Source organism: Emys orbicularis, chromosome 9 (assembly GCF_028017835.1).
Source record: "Emys orbicularis isolate rEmyOrb1 chromosome 9, rEmyOrb1.hap1, whole genome shotgun sequence".
In the NCBI taxonomy this organism is placed as follows: Eukaryota; Metazoa; Chordata; order Testudines; family Emydidae; genus Emys; species Emys orbicularis.
This window is the reverse complement of record NC_088691.1, coordinates 19,960,796-19,977,517: the sequence shown is the minus strand read 5'-3', so window position 1 is coordinate 19,977,517 and position 16,722 is coordinate 19,960,796. Positions and strand designations below refer to the sequence as shown.

At 41.0% G+C, this 16,722-nt stretch overlaps 1 protein-coding gene and 1 non-coding gene across 2 annotated transcripts; one reads left to right on the top strand and one right to left on the bottom strand.

The window, feature by feature from the left end:
- Positions 1 to 44: 44 nt before the first annotated feature.
- Positions 45 to 162, bottom strand: TRNAL-CAA (transfer RNA leucine (anticodon CAA)). The gene is made up of 2 exons: positions 125 to 162; positions 45 to 90 (listed from the first exon to the last, which is right to left on the bottom strand). It is a non-coding gene; the product is annotated as a tRNA-Leu (tRNA).
- Positions 163 to 450: 288 nt separating this feature from the next.
- LOC135883721 (cytochrome c oxidase subunit 7B, mitochondrial) lies at positions 451 to 3,934 on the top strand. The gene is made up of 3 exons (XM_065410960.1): positions 451 to 590; positions 1,742 to 1,866; positions 3,714 to 3,934. Exons 1-3 carry the CDS (start codon positions 554 to 556, stop codon positions 3,789 to 3,791), a joined length of 240 nt encoding a protein of 79 aa, XP_065267032.1. The 5' UTR covers positions 451 to 553; the 3' UTR covers positions 3,792 to 3,934.
- Positions 3,935 to 16,722: the final 12,788 nt, after the last annotated feature.

Here is a 16,722-nt window from a genome sequence, read left to right as displayed (position 1 = left end):
AGTTAAACTCGGTGTTTTACACACACAAACACGAAAAAAAAATGTGTCAGAAGTGGGATTCGAACCCACGCCTCCATACGGAGACCAGAACACCCAGCCCTCGAGAGAGGAAGGCACTTTAAGCCTTGAGTCTGGCGCCTTAGACCACTCGGCCATCCTGACACTGCTTTTGATATGAGCAGCTGGGAGATCCTTATTGTTCACTCCAGAGTCAGCGCCACTAGGACTGTTCCCCTGATTTTCTAGTTCCCGTGGCAAAAGCCATCACTAGCGTAGGACGTGTGGGGGAGCCCGTGGGAGTACCGGGCCCCCAGGTTCCCGGGTACAGGGGCTTCTTCCCGTATGCCTGTAAGAGCCCCTCCACGCAACCGCGGGAACTACATTTCCTATAATGCCGTGGGGCCGCGCTCAGGAAGAGAGTGAAATACATTTCCCACGGGGCGCATGCGCAGCGTGCGGGCTTCCTGGCTGGCCACCATTTTGTTTTTCACTGCTCGCAAGGGTATAAGGCGAAGAGGGAGAAAGGCAGAAATTATCCGTCTAAGACGCCAGCATGTTGTCTCTGGCCAAGACCGCGGTGCGCCTCAGCGGTGAGCTGTGGAGGAGTCCTCCGGGGCACAGCCGGGCGGGTACCCCCCAGAGTCCCAGTCCCCTCCGAACCGAGAGCCCATGACCCTTTTAGCGCCCCTCTCCCGGGTTCCCTGCCGCTCCGCAGCGACTGGTCCGCACTGGAACCGAGTCCCCTCTGCAGTCAGTTGCCTTCGGGAGCCCGTTCCCCGGCCGGGTAGCCTCCGCCTAGGCGTGGGGAATGGCTTGGGCCCAGGGGTCTCGTATGGATGCTGTTGTAGGAATGAGACCTTGGATTGTTACCTTCCAAAGCAGAGTGGGCGTGATATATCCTGGAAGCCTAGATGTCTTGTGTTTTAGCACATATGTAAACGTTTGGGGAAACGTTTAATTTAAGCTAAGTGGTTTTTAAAGTGGAAGAAAAAAAATTAATGTTAGGGAGACAGTCACAAACTAAAACACAATTTCAGTGTTTTGCCTACATAAAATGCTCTGGAAATAACTTCAGATACAGCCTTCTTGAAGTTGGTTGTCTTGGCCTTGATCTTACCTAATACTCTTGTGAAATTAAATGTAAGTTCATACAAAATTGTTCAGATATTGGGATTTATATTTCAATTAGCATTGTCTACACAGTGCAGGAGTCTTTTTCTTTTTTCCTGTGAGATCATCTTAAGTTTTCTGGCTTCTTTGCTCCTTCTGGAAACACTTGGATTAATTACAGACATTCTCTGTGAAAAATAACGTGTGTATTGATCAGTTCATAAACTAACCATATATTTTAGCATTTGAGGAAGTGATGGTACCTAGAGTGGCACTAGAGATTCTAAATTGAGTGAACAAAAAGTCAATTTCTGTGGGTGTATTTTATAGTTACCTGCTTAATGAAAATTTTAAAGTAGCGTGCCAACCAAATAGAATAAAATGTTAAGTCTCTTTGATGGATTTGTCTAAAATGGATAATTTTCTCTGTTCCAGCAATTGTGTGGCTTTGTAATGCTGCCAGAATGTTACGAAGTCTTGTGTCTATCTTTCTGTTGTAATGAAGAGCATCCTTATTTTTAGTGTTCTGAAGTCCATCTTTTCTAGGGGATGGATGGGAGGACTGCCAGAGACTTGAATAGATGTAAGATGTACCAATGGCCTGATACACATTTTTGACCATTTCTCTTAGCTCGGGGCACTCAGTGGATTGCAGCAAGACAGAGTCACCACAAACATGTGCCTAACTTCCATGATAAATATGGCAACATTATACTACTTGGTGGAGCCCTATTTTGCGTCTCCATTTGGGGATATGTAAGTACTGTATGATTGGTACTATCACTAGTATCTGCTATAACTATAGTCCTGAATTTGCAAGTTGTTACGCACCTTTATAAGGATTTGCCGATATGAAGCAACTTGAAGTATTAGGGCTTTGGGGTTTCCTGAAAGAGTAATTTTGTATGCATTAATACCCCAAAGGGAAGTGATTCATTAGTCCAACTTTAAACCTAGATCTTCAATAGGCACTTATTTTGAAAGTCAATTTACTGCAAGTCTTCAGAACTGTTAAACAGCTTGATTAAATATAAGCTAAGCACACTTCCTTTTGTCTAATAATTCATTTCCAAAATGGGCAGTTGGATGAGTGAGCTATTCACCTCAAGTTTTCCTTTTATGTTGGTGAAAATATTGTGTGGCTGTACTATAAGAGCTAAATATTAGACTGATGCTGTTATCCCCTGAATTTCACAGTATCAGTTTTAAATATAGCTTTCTAATACAGTATGTGACAGAAGTCTCCTTTTATGTATAGTTTATTAAAAGACAGGTGTTGAGGAGTTCTTAATATTTCTGTAATACAAATTACTATTGTAAAATAGTATAAATGTAATACCAATGGAATCAGTGTAAAGGGCTGAATAAGATGTCAAATCTGAGTCTAAAAACAATACTGATAGAGAATGATGCCCCTCAACTGTATTCTTTTTTTAATTTTTTGTTCTTGAACAGTTGCATAGGTTAAAGATACTATAAAACTGTCACTCTAAAAGGAGACTCCTAATATGCATAACTGTTACTCTGTATAGCTTTATTGGATTTGAGGGCTACTAACTATTACCGGTAATAATGGTTAGGGTCCTATCAAATTCATGGCTGTGAAAAATGCATCACGGACCATGAAATCTTTTGTGTACTTTTACCATATAATAGGGTATTTTTTATAGTAAGTACCCTATGCTACAGGGTAAAAGTATACATAAGTACACACTTTTCTCAAACTGGGGGTCCCCACCCAAATAGGGTGACCAGACAGCAAGTGTGAAAAATCGGGACAGCGGGTGCGGGGTAATAGGAGCCTATATAAGAAAAAGACCCAAAAATCAGGACTGTCCCTATAAAATTGGGACATCTGGTCACCCTTCACCCAAAAGGGGGTAGTAAGGCTATTGTAGGGGGAGGCACAGTATTGCTACCCTTCTGTGTTGCTGCTGGTGGCAGTGTTGCTTTCAGATCTGGGCACTCAGCCAGCGGACGCTGCTCTCTGGCCACTCTGCTCTGAAGGCAGTGCAGAAATAATAGTGGCAATATTGTGACCCTCCTACAATAGCCTTGTGACCCCCTTTTGGGTCAGGACCCCCAGTTTGAGAAATGCTGAGTCTTAAGGGCTTTACGTGTTTTTATATTTTACCATTTTTAAATACATACTCATGTTTATTACAACACTGAAATTTAAGATTTAAATATCTGAAACCGTGAAATTCAAGATTTTAAAAATGTGATAACTGAAATTTACAAAAATGAACCGTGAATGTGGTAGGTACCTAATAATAGTCTTTTCAGTCTAGCAGAGCAAGGTATAACATGATGCAATAGCTGAGAGTTGAAGTTAGACAAACTCAGACTGGAAATAAGGCATAATTATTTAACGGGAGAGTAATCGGCCACTGGAACAACTTACCAAGGGTCATGGTGGATTCTCCATCACTGACCACTTTTTAAATCAAGATTGGATGTTTTTCTAAAAGATATACTATCAGAATTATTTTGGGGAAGTTCTATGATGTTATACAGGAGATCAGCATAGAGATGATCACAGTGGTCTTCTGGCCATAGAATTTGACAAACTTGTTCTTATATAACTTTTTAATCTATTACAGGTGGCAACACAAACTGGAATTGAGTGGAATTTATCACCTGTTGGCAAAGTTACCCCAAAAGAATGGAGAGAGAAATAGCCTTTGTTTATTCTGAACTGAAATGTGCAGTAATCCTGAACTGGTCTGAATTTTCATTTATGCCATACATGTAATGGCATCTGTTCACTGATTATTGCCATCTGTGATGTGGCATTACTGGTGTAATAAATATATTTAAAAATTGTTTTGTTCATCTAGGTCTTATTCCTGTCCCATGTTTCATGGCTTGCTATAAAAGTATAGTGAGCAATTTTAGGAATATTGCTTGGTTATAAAATTTTGACTGTTATATATATGATATTCCTTAAGAACCACTGAGATGAGTTTAGGTTAGATGCAGATGATGAAGTAACTGAAGGTCAATGCTCTTAAATGTCTGGTTATTGCAAAAAGATCCATGTGGGCAGACATGTCTACTTGTGTAGACTTTATTCACTTCAGCTGGACTCTGCATGGAGACTTATTGCAGGGACACATCTTTCATTCTTAAATCACAGTTCTTTTAACAAAGAAGCATTGTACTCTCTTTTTTTTTTTTTTTTTTCTGCCACATAGTAATCTTCTTAAGGGCTGCAAGGGGCACTGGTTTATCAAGTCTCCCTTTCAGGAACCTAGCATCCTCTACTTCTCACTTAGAAAGTGAACTTACCTGAGTAAATTTTAAAAGTACCCATTAGCCAGAATAATCATAGTGTGGAGATAGCAGCAAGAAGTGTATGCTTACAGTTTGCAAAAGTAAGTAGCTAGTGATTAATATAGAGGGGAGGCCAAAATGTTGAAAAATAGACTGCCTGTATAAGAGGGCCAAACATGGCTTCTGCTTGACATCAGACTTCTGCTGAAATGGTTCTTGAACTCAGAAGGTCAGTGGGAAGCTGGTAGTAGCTGCCTTCTCGCCATCTGTGGTGCTTTTTGGAGTCGAGAATGCTCTTAAAGGTCTGACTGAGGCTCTGGCTATACCAGAAGCATTTTACCAACATTGGAATGCTGGATGCTATACCAGCAAAGCACTCCTAGTTTGGCTGCAGCTATGTCAGTTGTGCTTTCCACTGGTATAGTGAAACAGCCTATACTAGTAAAAGTGCTTCGGTGTCAGTGAGGATGGGATTTGATGGTATAACTGCATCTACATTAGAGGCTTCTGCCAGCATAACTGTCTGTCAGGGATCACTCTTCACACACCTGATCAACATACCTATACAAGCAGAAATCTGTAGGTTGAATCTGTTTTTAGACTGAAAGGCAGTGGGTGAAATCCTCATTCCAATTGTCTATGGAAATTTTGTCACTAATTTCAATTAGGCTGGGATTTTGCTGATTCTTTGTAAATTTGAGCAGTGCCTAACACAATGGGGTATTAGGACACTACTGTACCTTTTTGCAATGTAAACCAGTCTGAGGAACTAGTTGCAGCACTTGTGCAAGGGCTCCTGATAACTCTGGAATGTTCTGACCATCTCACTTCCTCAGTTTGTTAAAAATTAATACTTAGTCCTGTCATGAATGCAGGGGACTGGACTAGATGACCTCTTGAGGTCCCTTCCAGTTCTGTGATTTGAAACTCAAATGTATCCTGCCATATGAGGCTGAAGACTGACTTTCTAAATAAATAAATAAATAAAAATAATTTTTCTGGCCTAAGTGGAGGTGGGAATATTACTTCTGATGATTATAGGGCCCTTTTTCATTTTGCCAGTATGACAGTAGTGGTTTAAGGCTTGTTTTGATGCCTGATCCCTTCTGATTTTTAAGTTATGCCCCCAAAAGGAGTATTTTTACAAACAAATCTTAGTAACTTTTAATATTTGTTTACTGGCGCAATTCACTGTGCTAAGATCACTTCAGTTAGAAGTGTGCAGGGCAAGTGCCCACCATCTTTCTCCTGCCCTCCATTGTGGTGGTAAAATACATTAATATAGTTGCTTCTTGCTTGTTAAGGTATCTGGTAAAGGAACTACATAGGTCTGTGTATGATGGTCAAAACAAACACAGTACTTAAAAAAAAAAAGTCTGTATAAACTTCTGCAGATAGGTGCTAAAGTGAAAACAGGGAAGAACAGAAGATAACTCTCTCTAATGGAAGTACTGTATGGTACCCACCCTCATATGCTGATGTTATAGTAGGTTTCCAAACTTTAATAACTCTTCGAAAAATAAACCAGGGCCGCAATCAGCCTTGGTGGTCACCTCCTCTTCTTCCAGGGTTGGTGCTAGGTTCACCTTCCTTGTCACAAAGCTCCACTCGCTTTCTTGAAAAAAATTGAACAAAATGACCTTATCTCCCACTGCTTGTGGAAGCTTTGATGTTTGTAAATGAGAATATTAAATTAACCTGCGATGTTTCAGTCCCCTTTTCAAAACTAAAGGGCAGCCACTTGACCAGAAATGGTATTTCCCTAAGGGGAAAAAAAATCAAACTTCCTCTCGGGCCCTGTGCCTGCGACGTGCCAATGCCTTACTGCAGCAAAAACGCTTGACTGAAAACGTCCCCACCGCGTTCCTTTTCTCCATTGGTGGGACCTGAAACTCGTACGTGCCACTCTGCCTCACGAGGCCCGTTTCTCTTGAGTCTCCCCCTTGTCACATGATTGGGGGACTAGACCGAGCTCTGTCACGTGGCTTTCTGCACTGGGATGGCGCAGAGGGGCTGGCAACGGTCGTGGGCGGGGCCAACGTGGCACGGGGCCATAGGGGGCGGAGTCGCCGCTGCTGCGCTGGGGGCGGGAGTTGCTAGCGCTGCTGTTGTGAAGAAGGAGCTCAGCTGGTGGAGTGCTGCTGGGTGAGTCCGTGTGCGCGTTCCCTTGCCTGGCGCTGACGGGCCCGCGGTAGGCGTGCGGGACAGCCGGCCCCGTCCCTTGGCGCGCGCGTATCTCCTTCCCCCGTCTGCCGTGGTCACTGCTGCCCCCGCGCTGTGGTGGGCTTTAGCCCCGCTCCCCGGGCTCGGACGTGGGGTAGGGGAAGCTGTGACAGCCGGCAGCGCGCTCCTCAGGCCCAACAGCCCCGGGCTCTGGTGACATCCCCTCCCGCCGCCCCGCTCTCTGAGTCGCTGAGCCGCTGACCACGCGGACCAGAGCCTCGCACAGATCGCCGTGTTGGGCGCACCAGGAACATGGGGGAAACAGTTTTCCCATCCCGCAAAATGTTTGAGTTATTTGTGTGTTAGGGGAGGTCGGGAGGGAGAATGCATCAGACCTGCAGCTGGTATGAGGGGCTATGCCAGCAGGAGAAGCCTCCCCCATATCTCTCCCTCGCATCCCCTAAGGATTAGATATGCCCAGGATGATCCATGCAGGGTTGTTGTAGCTGTTGGTCCCAGGGTATGAGAGAGACAAGGTGGGTCAAGTAATATCTTTTACTTCCCTTGGTGAAAGAGGCAAACTTTCTAGTGCACACAAAGCTCTATTTCACTCAGAGCTGAAGAGCTCAGTATAAGCTCAAAAGCTTGTCTCTCTTAACAGAAGTTGGTCCAATAAAATATATTACCTGACCCACCTGGTCTTTCAGGATGACCCAGGTCATTTTCGGGAAACATAAGGTGGTGATTAAAAGGCTACTGCTGGCTTAATAACATGCCATAATCAAACGTGAGTCTATTGGTAACACTTTAGATGATTAAAGAGTTCATAAAATCCTTACATCTCTTTTAATACAGTTTGGGATGGTGTGTTTTGTTTTATTTTGTTTTATTTCTCCCAGCTTGTACAGTGAAAGTCAACAGATTCAGTTTCCCTCTTCAAGTCAGTTTCTTTCAACAGCTTGGCTTTTCTAGGAGGTGAGGGGAAGTCTGTTTGAATTGGAATTCCCCTTCTCCTCCCCCCCCCCAAAAATGTAGAGGCACTTAGTGCTGGTCTTAAGTTTTGTAAAGGCAATTTTTGTTTGTTATAAAGTGTAAGTTTAGAGCCAAATTTCAGTTGAATGTTCCTTTTACATTTGTATTTAGCAGCTAGCTACCAGAGTGACTGTGCACTTTATATGTAGTGTAGTTGTCACCGGACTGGTCTCAGGATATTAGAGAGATAAGGTGGGTGACCAATTTTTGGTGGTGAGTGACTCCTGCCTCACCTACTTTGTGCACTCTATAGACCGATGGGTGTATGCTGAACCCAATAGGGTGTTCCCTAGTTAATTGCTTTGCTTCTCTACCAATTTGTTTACTCTAGTGATAGTCTGTAACAGGTGCTGTTGCTTAATTGGAATAGTATCAATATAAATTCCATTATTGCAGACACGGCTGATGCCAAGGGGTTAAGTGATGTCTAACTAGGAGATGATGATAATAATAATAATTAATAACTAGCTCTTCTACATCACTTTTCTCCATCAGATCTCAATGTGTTACAAGAGAAATCAGTATCATTATCCCCATTTGGAATGTAGCTGCTGGCCTGCAGCATAACTTTTGTCTAGTCCAAGCAAAAAGCTGTTCGTTTAAATATAACTGCATATCTATATAATAAGATTCCAGGATTGTCACTCTGCCATTTTGAAGCCTAGAATGTCTGTTGAGTCAGTGTGAAGCAATGGAAACAGCTACAAGCCTGGTTGAGAGCGCTTTATGTTTAGAATATCACCAGGTTTAATTATCACTGGGAGTCAGTCTGTTACCATCCAGTTTTTAAGTTCTCAGCCATGAGTCCACCAAACTCACTTCACATTCTAATGAGAGTCCCTTATGGTAGGAAGAATAAACTAACATAATGAGTGACAGGGAAGGGGAGGCCATCAGGCTGTTGTAAAGAAATATGGAAGGACCTTTGGGAAGGCTGAGGAAAATTTCTTAGCTTCTTCCTAGTCTATTTTTTATACCGTGTTCATCACTGTAATATCACATTAAGCAAGAAGACTAACACATCTGTCGTGTACTTTTTTCTACTTTCTTCCCTCCTTCCTTTCCTCTATCTGTAAGAGGTATTCTTCTTCTCAAAGGGAAACTCCCAATGAACTAAATCCTTCACTTTCTCCATTTGGCTGAAATATTGCAGCATACCTAATGGGAACTATGTCAGTTTTTTGGATTTCTTCATTGGTAATATTGCTGGAAGAGACAGTATTTATACAAAAATAATCTTCAATTTGATGGTGTAATAATAAATTGGCCAAGAAATAATTGTTTCTACTTGATAGTGCAAAGGTATAGTCAAGTGTGTATAATACCACCTGTGAATCTATTGTCTGGACATACACACAAACTATAATTATCATTCTCTACTCAAGTTATTTTGATTAAATGCACGTAACGGAAGAATAGACCTTTTACCTCTTCTTTAGGTAGTGAACATGTCATTTACTGTTCTTACTGTTCTCATATTTTTATTTTCGCTTGGATAATTCATTATGCATTGTTCTTGTTTAGCATTTTTAGACTAATCTAAAAAATAAGTAGCCTCTGTTAGTCTTATTATGTACCCACATAATTGAGGTGTTTAAGATGCATTCTATCCCTTAATGTTTACATGGTCCTATTTGGGCTATATTCATATTCTCCAAAACCCTCCATTTGCCATTGTCTGTAGTGTTTGCTGGAAGGATAGAAGCAAGAAACAGGATTTGCTATTAATTGATCTCAAGTTTTATTAAGCTCTTGTTTGAACTGTAGTAAAAATATTTGCCATTTATACTTTCTGATGTGCATCTTATAAAGAGCTAGAAGCCCTGAAAGGATTTTTCATAATCCATATACCCCAGGCAGGACTCGTTAATATCTGGATTTTTTCAGTTTTTAATTCAAGCAGAGTGAAACATAACCAGTTGAGATTCTCACAAAGCTTAGATGTGTGTTTAGGATGTGCTGTTATCCCTGGAATATCTAGTTACATTACTGCATAGGTAAGCGCAGTGCATGTAATCTGGGGGTCGGCAACATTCGGCACGCGGCTCGCCAGGGTAAGCACCCTGGCGGGCCGGACCAGTTTTATTTACCTGCTGACGCGGCAGGTTCGGCTGATCGCGGCCCCCACTGGCCGCGGTTCGCCATCCCGGGCCAATGGGGGCGGCGAGAAGCCGCGGCCAGCACATCCCTCGCCCGCGCCGCTTCTCGCCGCCCCCATTGGCCCGGGACGGCGAACCACGGCCAGTGGGGGCCGCGATCGGCCGAACCTGCCACGTCAGCAGGTAAATAAAACTGGCCCGGCCCGCCAGGGTGCTTACCCTGGCGAGGCACGTGCCGAACGTTGCTGACCCCTGATGTAATCATTTGCCAGTAAAGACCAAAAAGTTCAATTAGGTTAGCTTCACTGGCAAGCTCTGGTGTAACTTTCCCTCCAGACCACTCAAAAAACTGCACTTCTTTAGTTTTACAAACAAATGCTTTAACAATTAGAAACAATAAATTACCACATATCTGGCAACCTGGTCCTACAAGACATGTGCCTGTTATCAGCCTGATCATATACCTTGTGTGCTATATCCCTTAACCGAACCTTTGCCTGTTTTGTATCTTTGCAGATTGTAATGTCTTTGAGGTAGGGGCCACATATTTCTTTTTCATACAATTCCTAACACATCTTTCATGCTACCATAATACAAATAATAAATATGAATACGTATAAATGAGGAATCATTGGTTTATAAACCTAAATTTGTCTCTAGCAGTTAACAGAATATTAGTATAATACCTTTGGGATTCTGTTCCAACCTGCTGTATGATTTCAGATAAGTCCACTGACCTCTCTTCTTAATTTTTGCCAGCTGTAAATTGAGGTGTTGACCCTCCCAAAGGTATTCTGAGGATGAATATTTGTACAAAACTTAGAAAAATGGTCAGTTTTGCATACGTGCTATGTATCCTTACTGGTCATAAGGATAAAACAGATAATACAAGCCTTTAGTTTATTTTAGGTGGGACACCCAGTTGAGAGTCTGGGATTTTAGCATTCTTGCAGCCTTCATTTTACATGACTGATATTCTTTTTTTTTTTTTTTTTTTTTAAATGTCCACATGGTAACATGCAGTTGTGAGTGATTATATTTTGGACCCCTCAAGCTTCAGTTGATTCCATTTGTGATTATTCTACTTTCAAAATTCACTGTTTGCACATTAGAAAGGGTGGCTTAACTGGTTGTGGTGCTGTATCTCTGTGTTAGTTTATGCCTGATTACAGCTTCTTTTCCTCTTCTACAGGGAAAATTGCCTTTGAGAAATATAGGTTCTTTCCCTTTGTGTCTTCTCAACTACTTATTGCAAACACCTTTTGGTGAGTCCCTTGGAAAAAATGTGGTACTTGGAATCAAACTTAGAGAGACAATCAGACCAAATAATGAAGCCTACAGTACCTCAGTCTAGTGGCAAAGGTCCTGTGGAGTCTAAATATTTTTTATAAACCTGCTACTCAGCTGCTGAGAGCGTCCTCACTATTTGGTATTCTGCTATTACAGAGCTAGCCTATTCCTAGTTTTGTGCTGACTTCATTGATGGTGTCGATATACAAACAAGGAAGTAATATTGTTTTGTGTTTTGTAAAACACAGGGAGAAGAATAATGGGAAAGGATAAAAACTGGCCGAGAAAGGCGTTTCTAAGGATATTACATAGTAAAGAATATAATAAAAAGTACAATAAAAAGCTATCGGGTGCCTTACAAATCCCATTTGAGCCCAAGCTTGTATATGAGATGATGATGCTTTTGACTTTCTTCCAGCAGAGCAGTGATGGATTGAGAACCTTTTGGTTTCTTGCATCCTAGTTGTGTTTCTGTTTAAATTAATGGTAGAAACTGCCTGCTTTAGACTGACATGCTACTTGTTTGTGATGGCAAATCCTAAATTTTCTTTGTAGAAGGTCTACAGTTGGAGCAATACCTTGGCTTTGAGTTCAACCATTTTTTATCTCTAAAACAAAGTGTGATTGGAACCTCTAGTTAATACAGTTTTATAAATGTGTACTTGACAATCTTGTATTACAAGTTACTCACTAGACACTGCTTGCCTGCTGGTGTAATGGTTACGATCTTAAAATTTAGTATATAATAATATATGCTACTTGACATACTTTTCAGACACTAAATAGGATTTTGATTTATAGCTGAAGCTTCAGCCAGATCTTGCCTCTACCATCATCAGACTTTAATCATTCCTTGTAGAATGAGCTGCTTCTCTGAGCTACTGCAGATAAAAAATGCCCTTGAGTTTATAGGTAGCCTGTGTCCTTCTAAATGTATTGATAAAACCATATTGTAGTTTGACCCACTGTAGTCTTGATACAGGAGATAATCCTTCAGCCTACATTCCATAAAGTGGAAGCTACTTTTCAGATTTATTCCATCTCACAAATGACCATGATTTGGAACTTAAGATGGCGACAGTCTGTTGCTCTATAAATGCTATCTATTTTCTGAGTTGCTATTCAAAAGAAGTAAAGTAATGTACAGCATTGGTCCCACAGAAGCCAAGTTCGACATTCATGGCGTACTGCAAGGCTCATCTGTTTACAAAGGCATTTACTGATGGAGTTGCTTAGGGGAACTGGTGTCTCTTTGGTCAGAGAGGTAACATATTTTAGGGCTTGTCTACACTTAAAACGATACTGCAGCACAGCTGCGCCCGCTACTGCACTTCAGTGTAGACAGTGCCTATGCTAACAGGAAGGATTCTCTCATCACCGTAGGTAATCCACCTCTCCGAGAGGTGATAGCTGGGTCGATAGAAGAATTCTTCTGTAGACCTAGCACTATCTACGTGAGGACTTAGGTTAAGCTTAACTACTCTGCTCAGGGGTGTGGATTTTTCATACCCTGATCGACATAGTAAACTGACCTAATTTTTTTGTGTAGACCGGGCCTTAGTTGTTTTAAGTAACCATGGGGTAGCAGTTGTTTGAATGCATCTAGAGATTAGCAAATCCTATTAATGCACGCAAAAAACCCCCAACCCTTAACATAAGCTAGAGAAGTTGTGAAAGTAATCTGTGTGGGCCTTCTAATTCATTAGAATGGTCCCTGCCTATGGGAGTTTTAAAATGCCCCAGGATGGTTTTTAAAAATTAATTTTCAGTAATGTTGCTTCTTATAGCTTGGTAGAATATTTCATACCATATGGATTTGAAGATGATATGGGTGGAACAGTTCAATAAACAATGGTATAGTGATTGACATGATTGGGAATCAGGAACTCAAAAGTTCAAATCCTGTCTCTATCACTCTCAACTCATTGTGTGGCTTTGGACATGTCATTTAACTTTGGTATCTGTCTCCACATGTAAAATGGGGGTAAGATGTATCTTCAACACAGGAGTATAAGGATTCATTATTAATATTTGTGCTAGCCAAATTATATAACATAATTAGCATGTCACAGGCTATTTAATGGAGAGTTTGTCATAATTTAATATTATCACTAGGAAGAAATTGTGATCACAAAGTTCCTCTTCAGCTTCAATCAGACCTTTCTGCCCTTAGAAATAGTACTGAGTGTAGAACCTTGTGACTTAAGGCCACTGGCAGCATATCTACACTGCCACTTTACAGCGCTGAAACTTGCAGCACTCGGGGGGGTGTGTTTTCACAACCCCTGAGCGAGAAAGTTGCAGCGCGGTAAAGTGCCAGTGTAGACAAGCCCTAATTCAGATGTAAATTTGTGTTTGTTTTTTGTTAATTTAAGTTCAAACTGTTGTTTTGGCCATATGTGAAGGAGAGGAAGATGGTAAAAATCCTCTCCTAGGATTTTTATGACATCCTTATTCTAATAAAAGGGTACTTACCACAAGAACAGTTTCAATTTCATGATATCGGAAGTTCCTACATAAAGGGATGGATGAGTGAGTTGTCTTCCTCTCTGGTCACTCTGCTGGAAGGAGAGAGTGAGCTGTGAGTGGAAACTGCATAGTGCCCCAAGCTCTTGCTTATCTTGCTGTCCTTAAGCATGACCCCACCCTATCAGAATACTTGCTATCTGAACTGGCAGCATCTTCTGTCTGCCTTAATTTGGATTTTATACCAAGAAACAGACTCCTTTTCCTGAAAAGCATGTTTTCTCCTGATAAAGGAATCACAGTTTAGCAAGATACAACATAACTGAAAGATATCTTCACAAGTCAGAAAGTAATTGCCTTTTCCTGGTCTTAGCTACCAGGCATAGATGAGAGGAAAAATAAAATGAACTGCTTTCAAAGATGACTCTTCTCATTTCTTTTTCTGCACATCTCTTGCAAAAAGTTTGATGTTGCAAAAAGATGCCTTCTACTTCTCTTGGATACTTACCCTAAAATAATTATTTCTTTCCATATATTGTTTTGTCAAAAATAAAGGTCAAAAGTGACCAGTTAGGTGCTGTATTTTCCAGGAACCAGCAGATCCTGGTTTGTGTGCACATCTCACTTTCAAACAATTTAATGCCCTTAATTAAAAATAATTTTATCAAGCTTCTGATAACTTTTATTTTGGTAGGTAGGTCAGTTAGTAGTTAGAATATTGTACTGAGTTAGGAGCTACCAGGTTCTGGTTACTGATATGCTATATATTGCTGCATGATATCCAGCATCTCACTTAATGTTGTGTTTCAGTTTTCCCATTTGTAAAATGGGGAAACTTCCCTACCTGACAGTGGGGTTTTGTGTCTGAGTTAATATTTTTAAAATGTAGGCCTACATTTTCAAAATGGATCAGGGACTTTTTGGGTACCTTTAATTTTTGGGTGTCTAGTTAATAACACTTTGAAGGGGCCTAATTTTAAGTATGAACACTTGTTTTCTGAAGTTCAGATTCCTTTAAAATGTCTCAACAGGGGGTATCCAAAAAAGTAGTTACCCCAAATCACCAGGCGCACTTGAAAATTTAGGCTATAAAAATTATCCAAGTGCAAAATACAGTATTTTGTCACTAGCTGTATTAGCTTTTGTCACTCTGCCTCAATAGTGGGTGTGTAAACCTAATGCCAAGAGAATGATCAGGATTTATGAAGAATGAAAATTTGAACTGTTCTAGACAAGGATGGCCATATTGTGTCATGGTACAGCATGGTCCACTAATTTCCACATGACTTGCTGCTAATCAGTAAGGAGGTGCAGACTATGCAGATTCCAGGTCTCAATGTGGAGTGTTCCATCCAGCACTGGAGTATGAGTGGTGGCACAACATGCATGAACAGCTGTAATTGGAGGTGGTGTAGTGGTTAGAGCATTTGGCTAAGAAGTCAGGGGCTGCTGGTTTGCCACCTCACCTGCCCTGCAGAGTTACAACAGCTGGGACTCCACCCCAGTGGATGTAGCATCTCTGACAAAATAACTACATGAAACTGGAGCAGAGAATATAGCTTTAAACCCTGACTCAGTAAAAACTGTGGCTCCCAGATTAGGGTAGACCCTGCCCTGCAGAGCCCTGGGAAACTCTTCTCACATAACACAAGAACCAGGGGTCAGATAATGAAACCAATTGGCAGCAGATTTCAAACAAACAAAAGGAAGTACTTCTTCACACAACACACAGTCAATCTGTGGAACTCTTTGCCAGGGGATGGTGTGAAGGCCGAAACTATAACTGAATTAAAAAAAGAATTAGATAAATTCCTGGAGGATAGGTCCATCAATGGCTATTAGCCAAGATGATCAGGGATGCAACCCCACAGTCTGAGTGTCCCGAAGCCTCTGACTGACACATGCTGGGACTATATCGGGGTCGGCAACCGTTCAGAAGTGGTGTGCCGAGTCTTCATTTATTCACTCTAATTTAAGGTTTCGCGTGCCAGTAATACATTTTAACGTTTTTAGAAGGTCTCTTTCTATAAGTCTATAATATATAACTAAACTATTGTTGTATGTAAAGTAAATAAGGTTTTCAAAATGTTTAAGAAGCTTCATTTAAAATTAAATTAAAATGCAGAGCCCCCCGGACCGGTGGCCAGGACTCGGGCAGTGTGAGTGCCACTGAAAATCAGCTCGCGTGCTGCAGGTTGCCTACCCCTGGACTAGATGATTGCCTGTTCTGTTCATTTCCTTCAAGCATCAGGCTTGGCTAGATGGACCATTGGTCTGACCCAGTATGACCATTCTTATGTTCTTCTTGCATGCCGGAAGTATGGGATGTCAGACTAGATTATCACATTCAATCAGTATTCAATGGACATAACTTTAAAAATCAGTTTTATTTGAAAATGCTTCTTTGCCTGTCACCTTTAGATTTGAGTGCAGTTATATCAAATAATAAAAATAATCAAATGAACATTTGCAACAAGTCACATTAACCCTGGTTTTGGTTGCAGGCCTCTGGTAAATACTGTTCTTATCATAAATATCTCTTAACAAGGGAATGTACAACAATAAGTAAATCCTAAAGATCTAATAACATTGTCTAATCTAAGGGTGAAATTCTGCCCTTGGGTCCATATATGAAAGAAATTGGAGAACCTAAACGAGAGGCCATGTAGTTCAACAGATAGGGCATTGGCACGAGTAAGGAGACCTGGATTCTAATTGCAATGCTGCTGCTCAGCTGATGTGTAACCTTCCGCGAGTCACTTCCCCTCTGTTTCTACTCCCACTTGTTGTCTGTTTTGGTTTGGAAGTAAGTGTCTGAAGAGTGCTTAGCACAATGGGGCCCTGATCTTGATTTGGGGCTATAGGCATTACCTTCGTACAAAAAATAGCTAATATAGCAATTTCTGACAAAACTTCAGCCAAGTTAGTGTGATGAGTTAACAGCATAAAAAGCTAAGTCAAGCAACATGCACCCAAGAAGATAAATGGATTTGGAAAAGTATCCAGCCTTTCTAGCAATATGTTGGGGAACTGGAGTACGCATTTTAGAGGAGAAGAGTTAGAAAATCTAAGTTTAAAAAATAAAAAAATTGTTTTTGTTTTTTGTTTTTTTCAAAAGAGCAGTGTGGGAATATGGATGCCTTCTAAATATATATAAAATACTGCATAGGAAACGCTGTAATTCATAGTTGATACTTATATATTAAAAAAAGACCAGTGGCTGGAGAAATTTCTAGTTCCAGAGACTATATTGAAATAGAGGTTTCTCTTGTTTTAGTGTCCTCAG

Coding starts and splice junctions, on each gene's coding strand:
- LOC135883721 (XM_065410960.1), top strand. CDS start 554: ATGTTGTCTCTGGCCAAGACCGCGGTGCGCCTCAGCG. Junction 591..1,741: donor GACCGCGGTGCGCCTCAGCG/GTGAGCTGTGGA, acceptor CATTTCTCTTAG/CTCGGGGCACTCAGTGGATT. Junction 1,867..3,713: donor GCGTCTCCATTTGGGGATAT/GTAAGTACTGTA, acceptor AATCTATTACAG/GTGGCAACACAAACTGGAAT.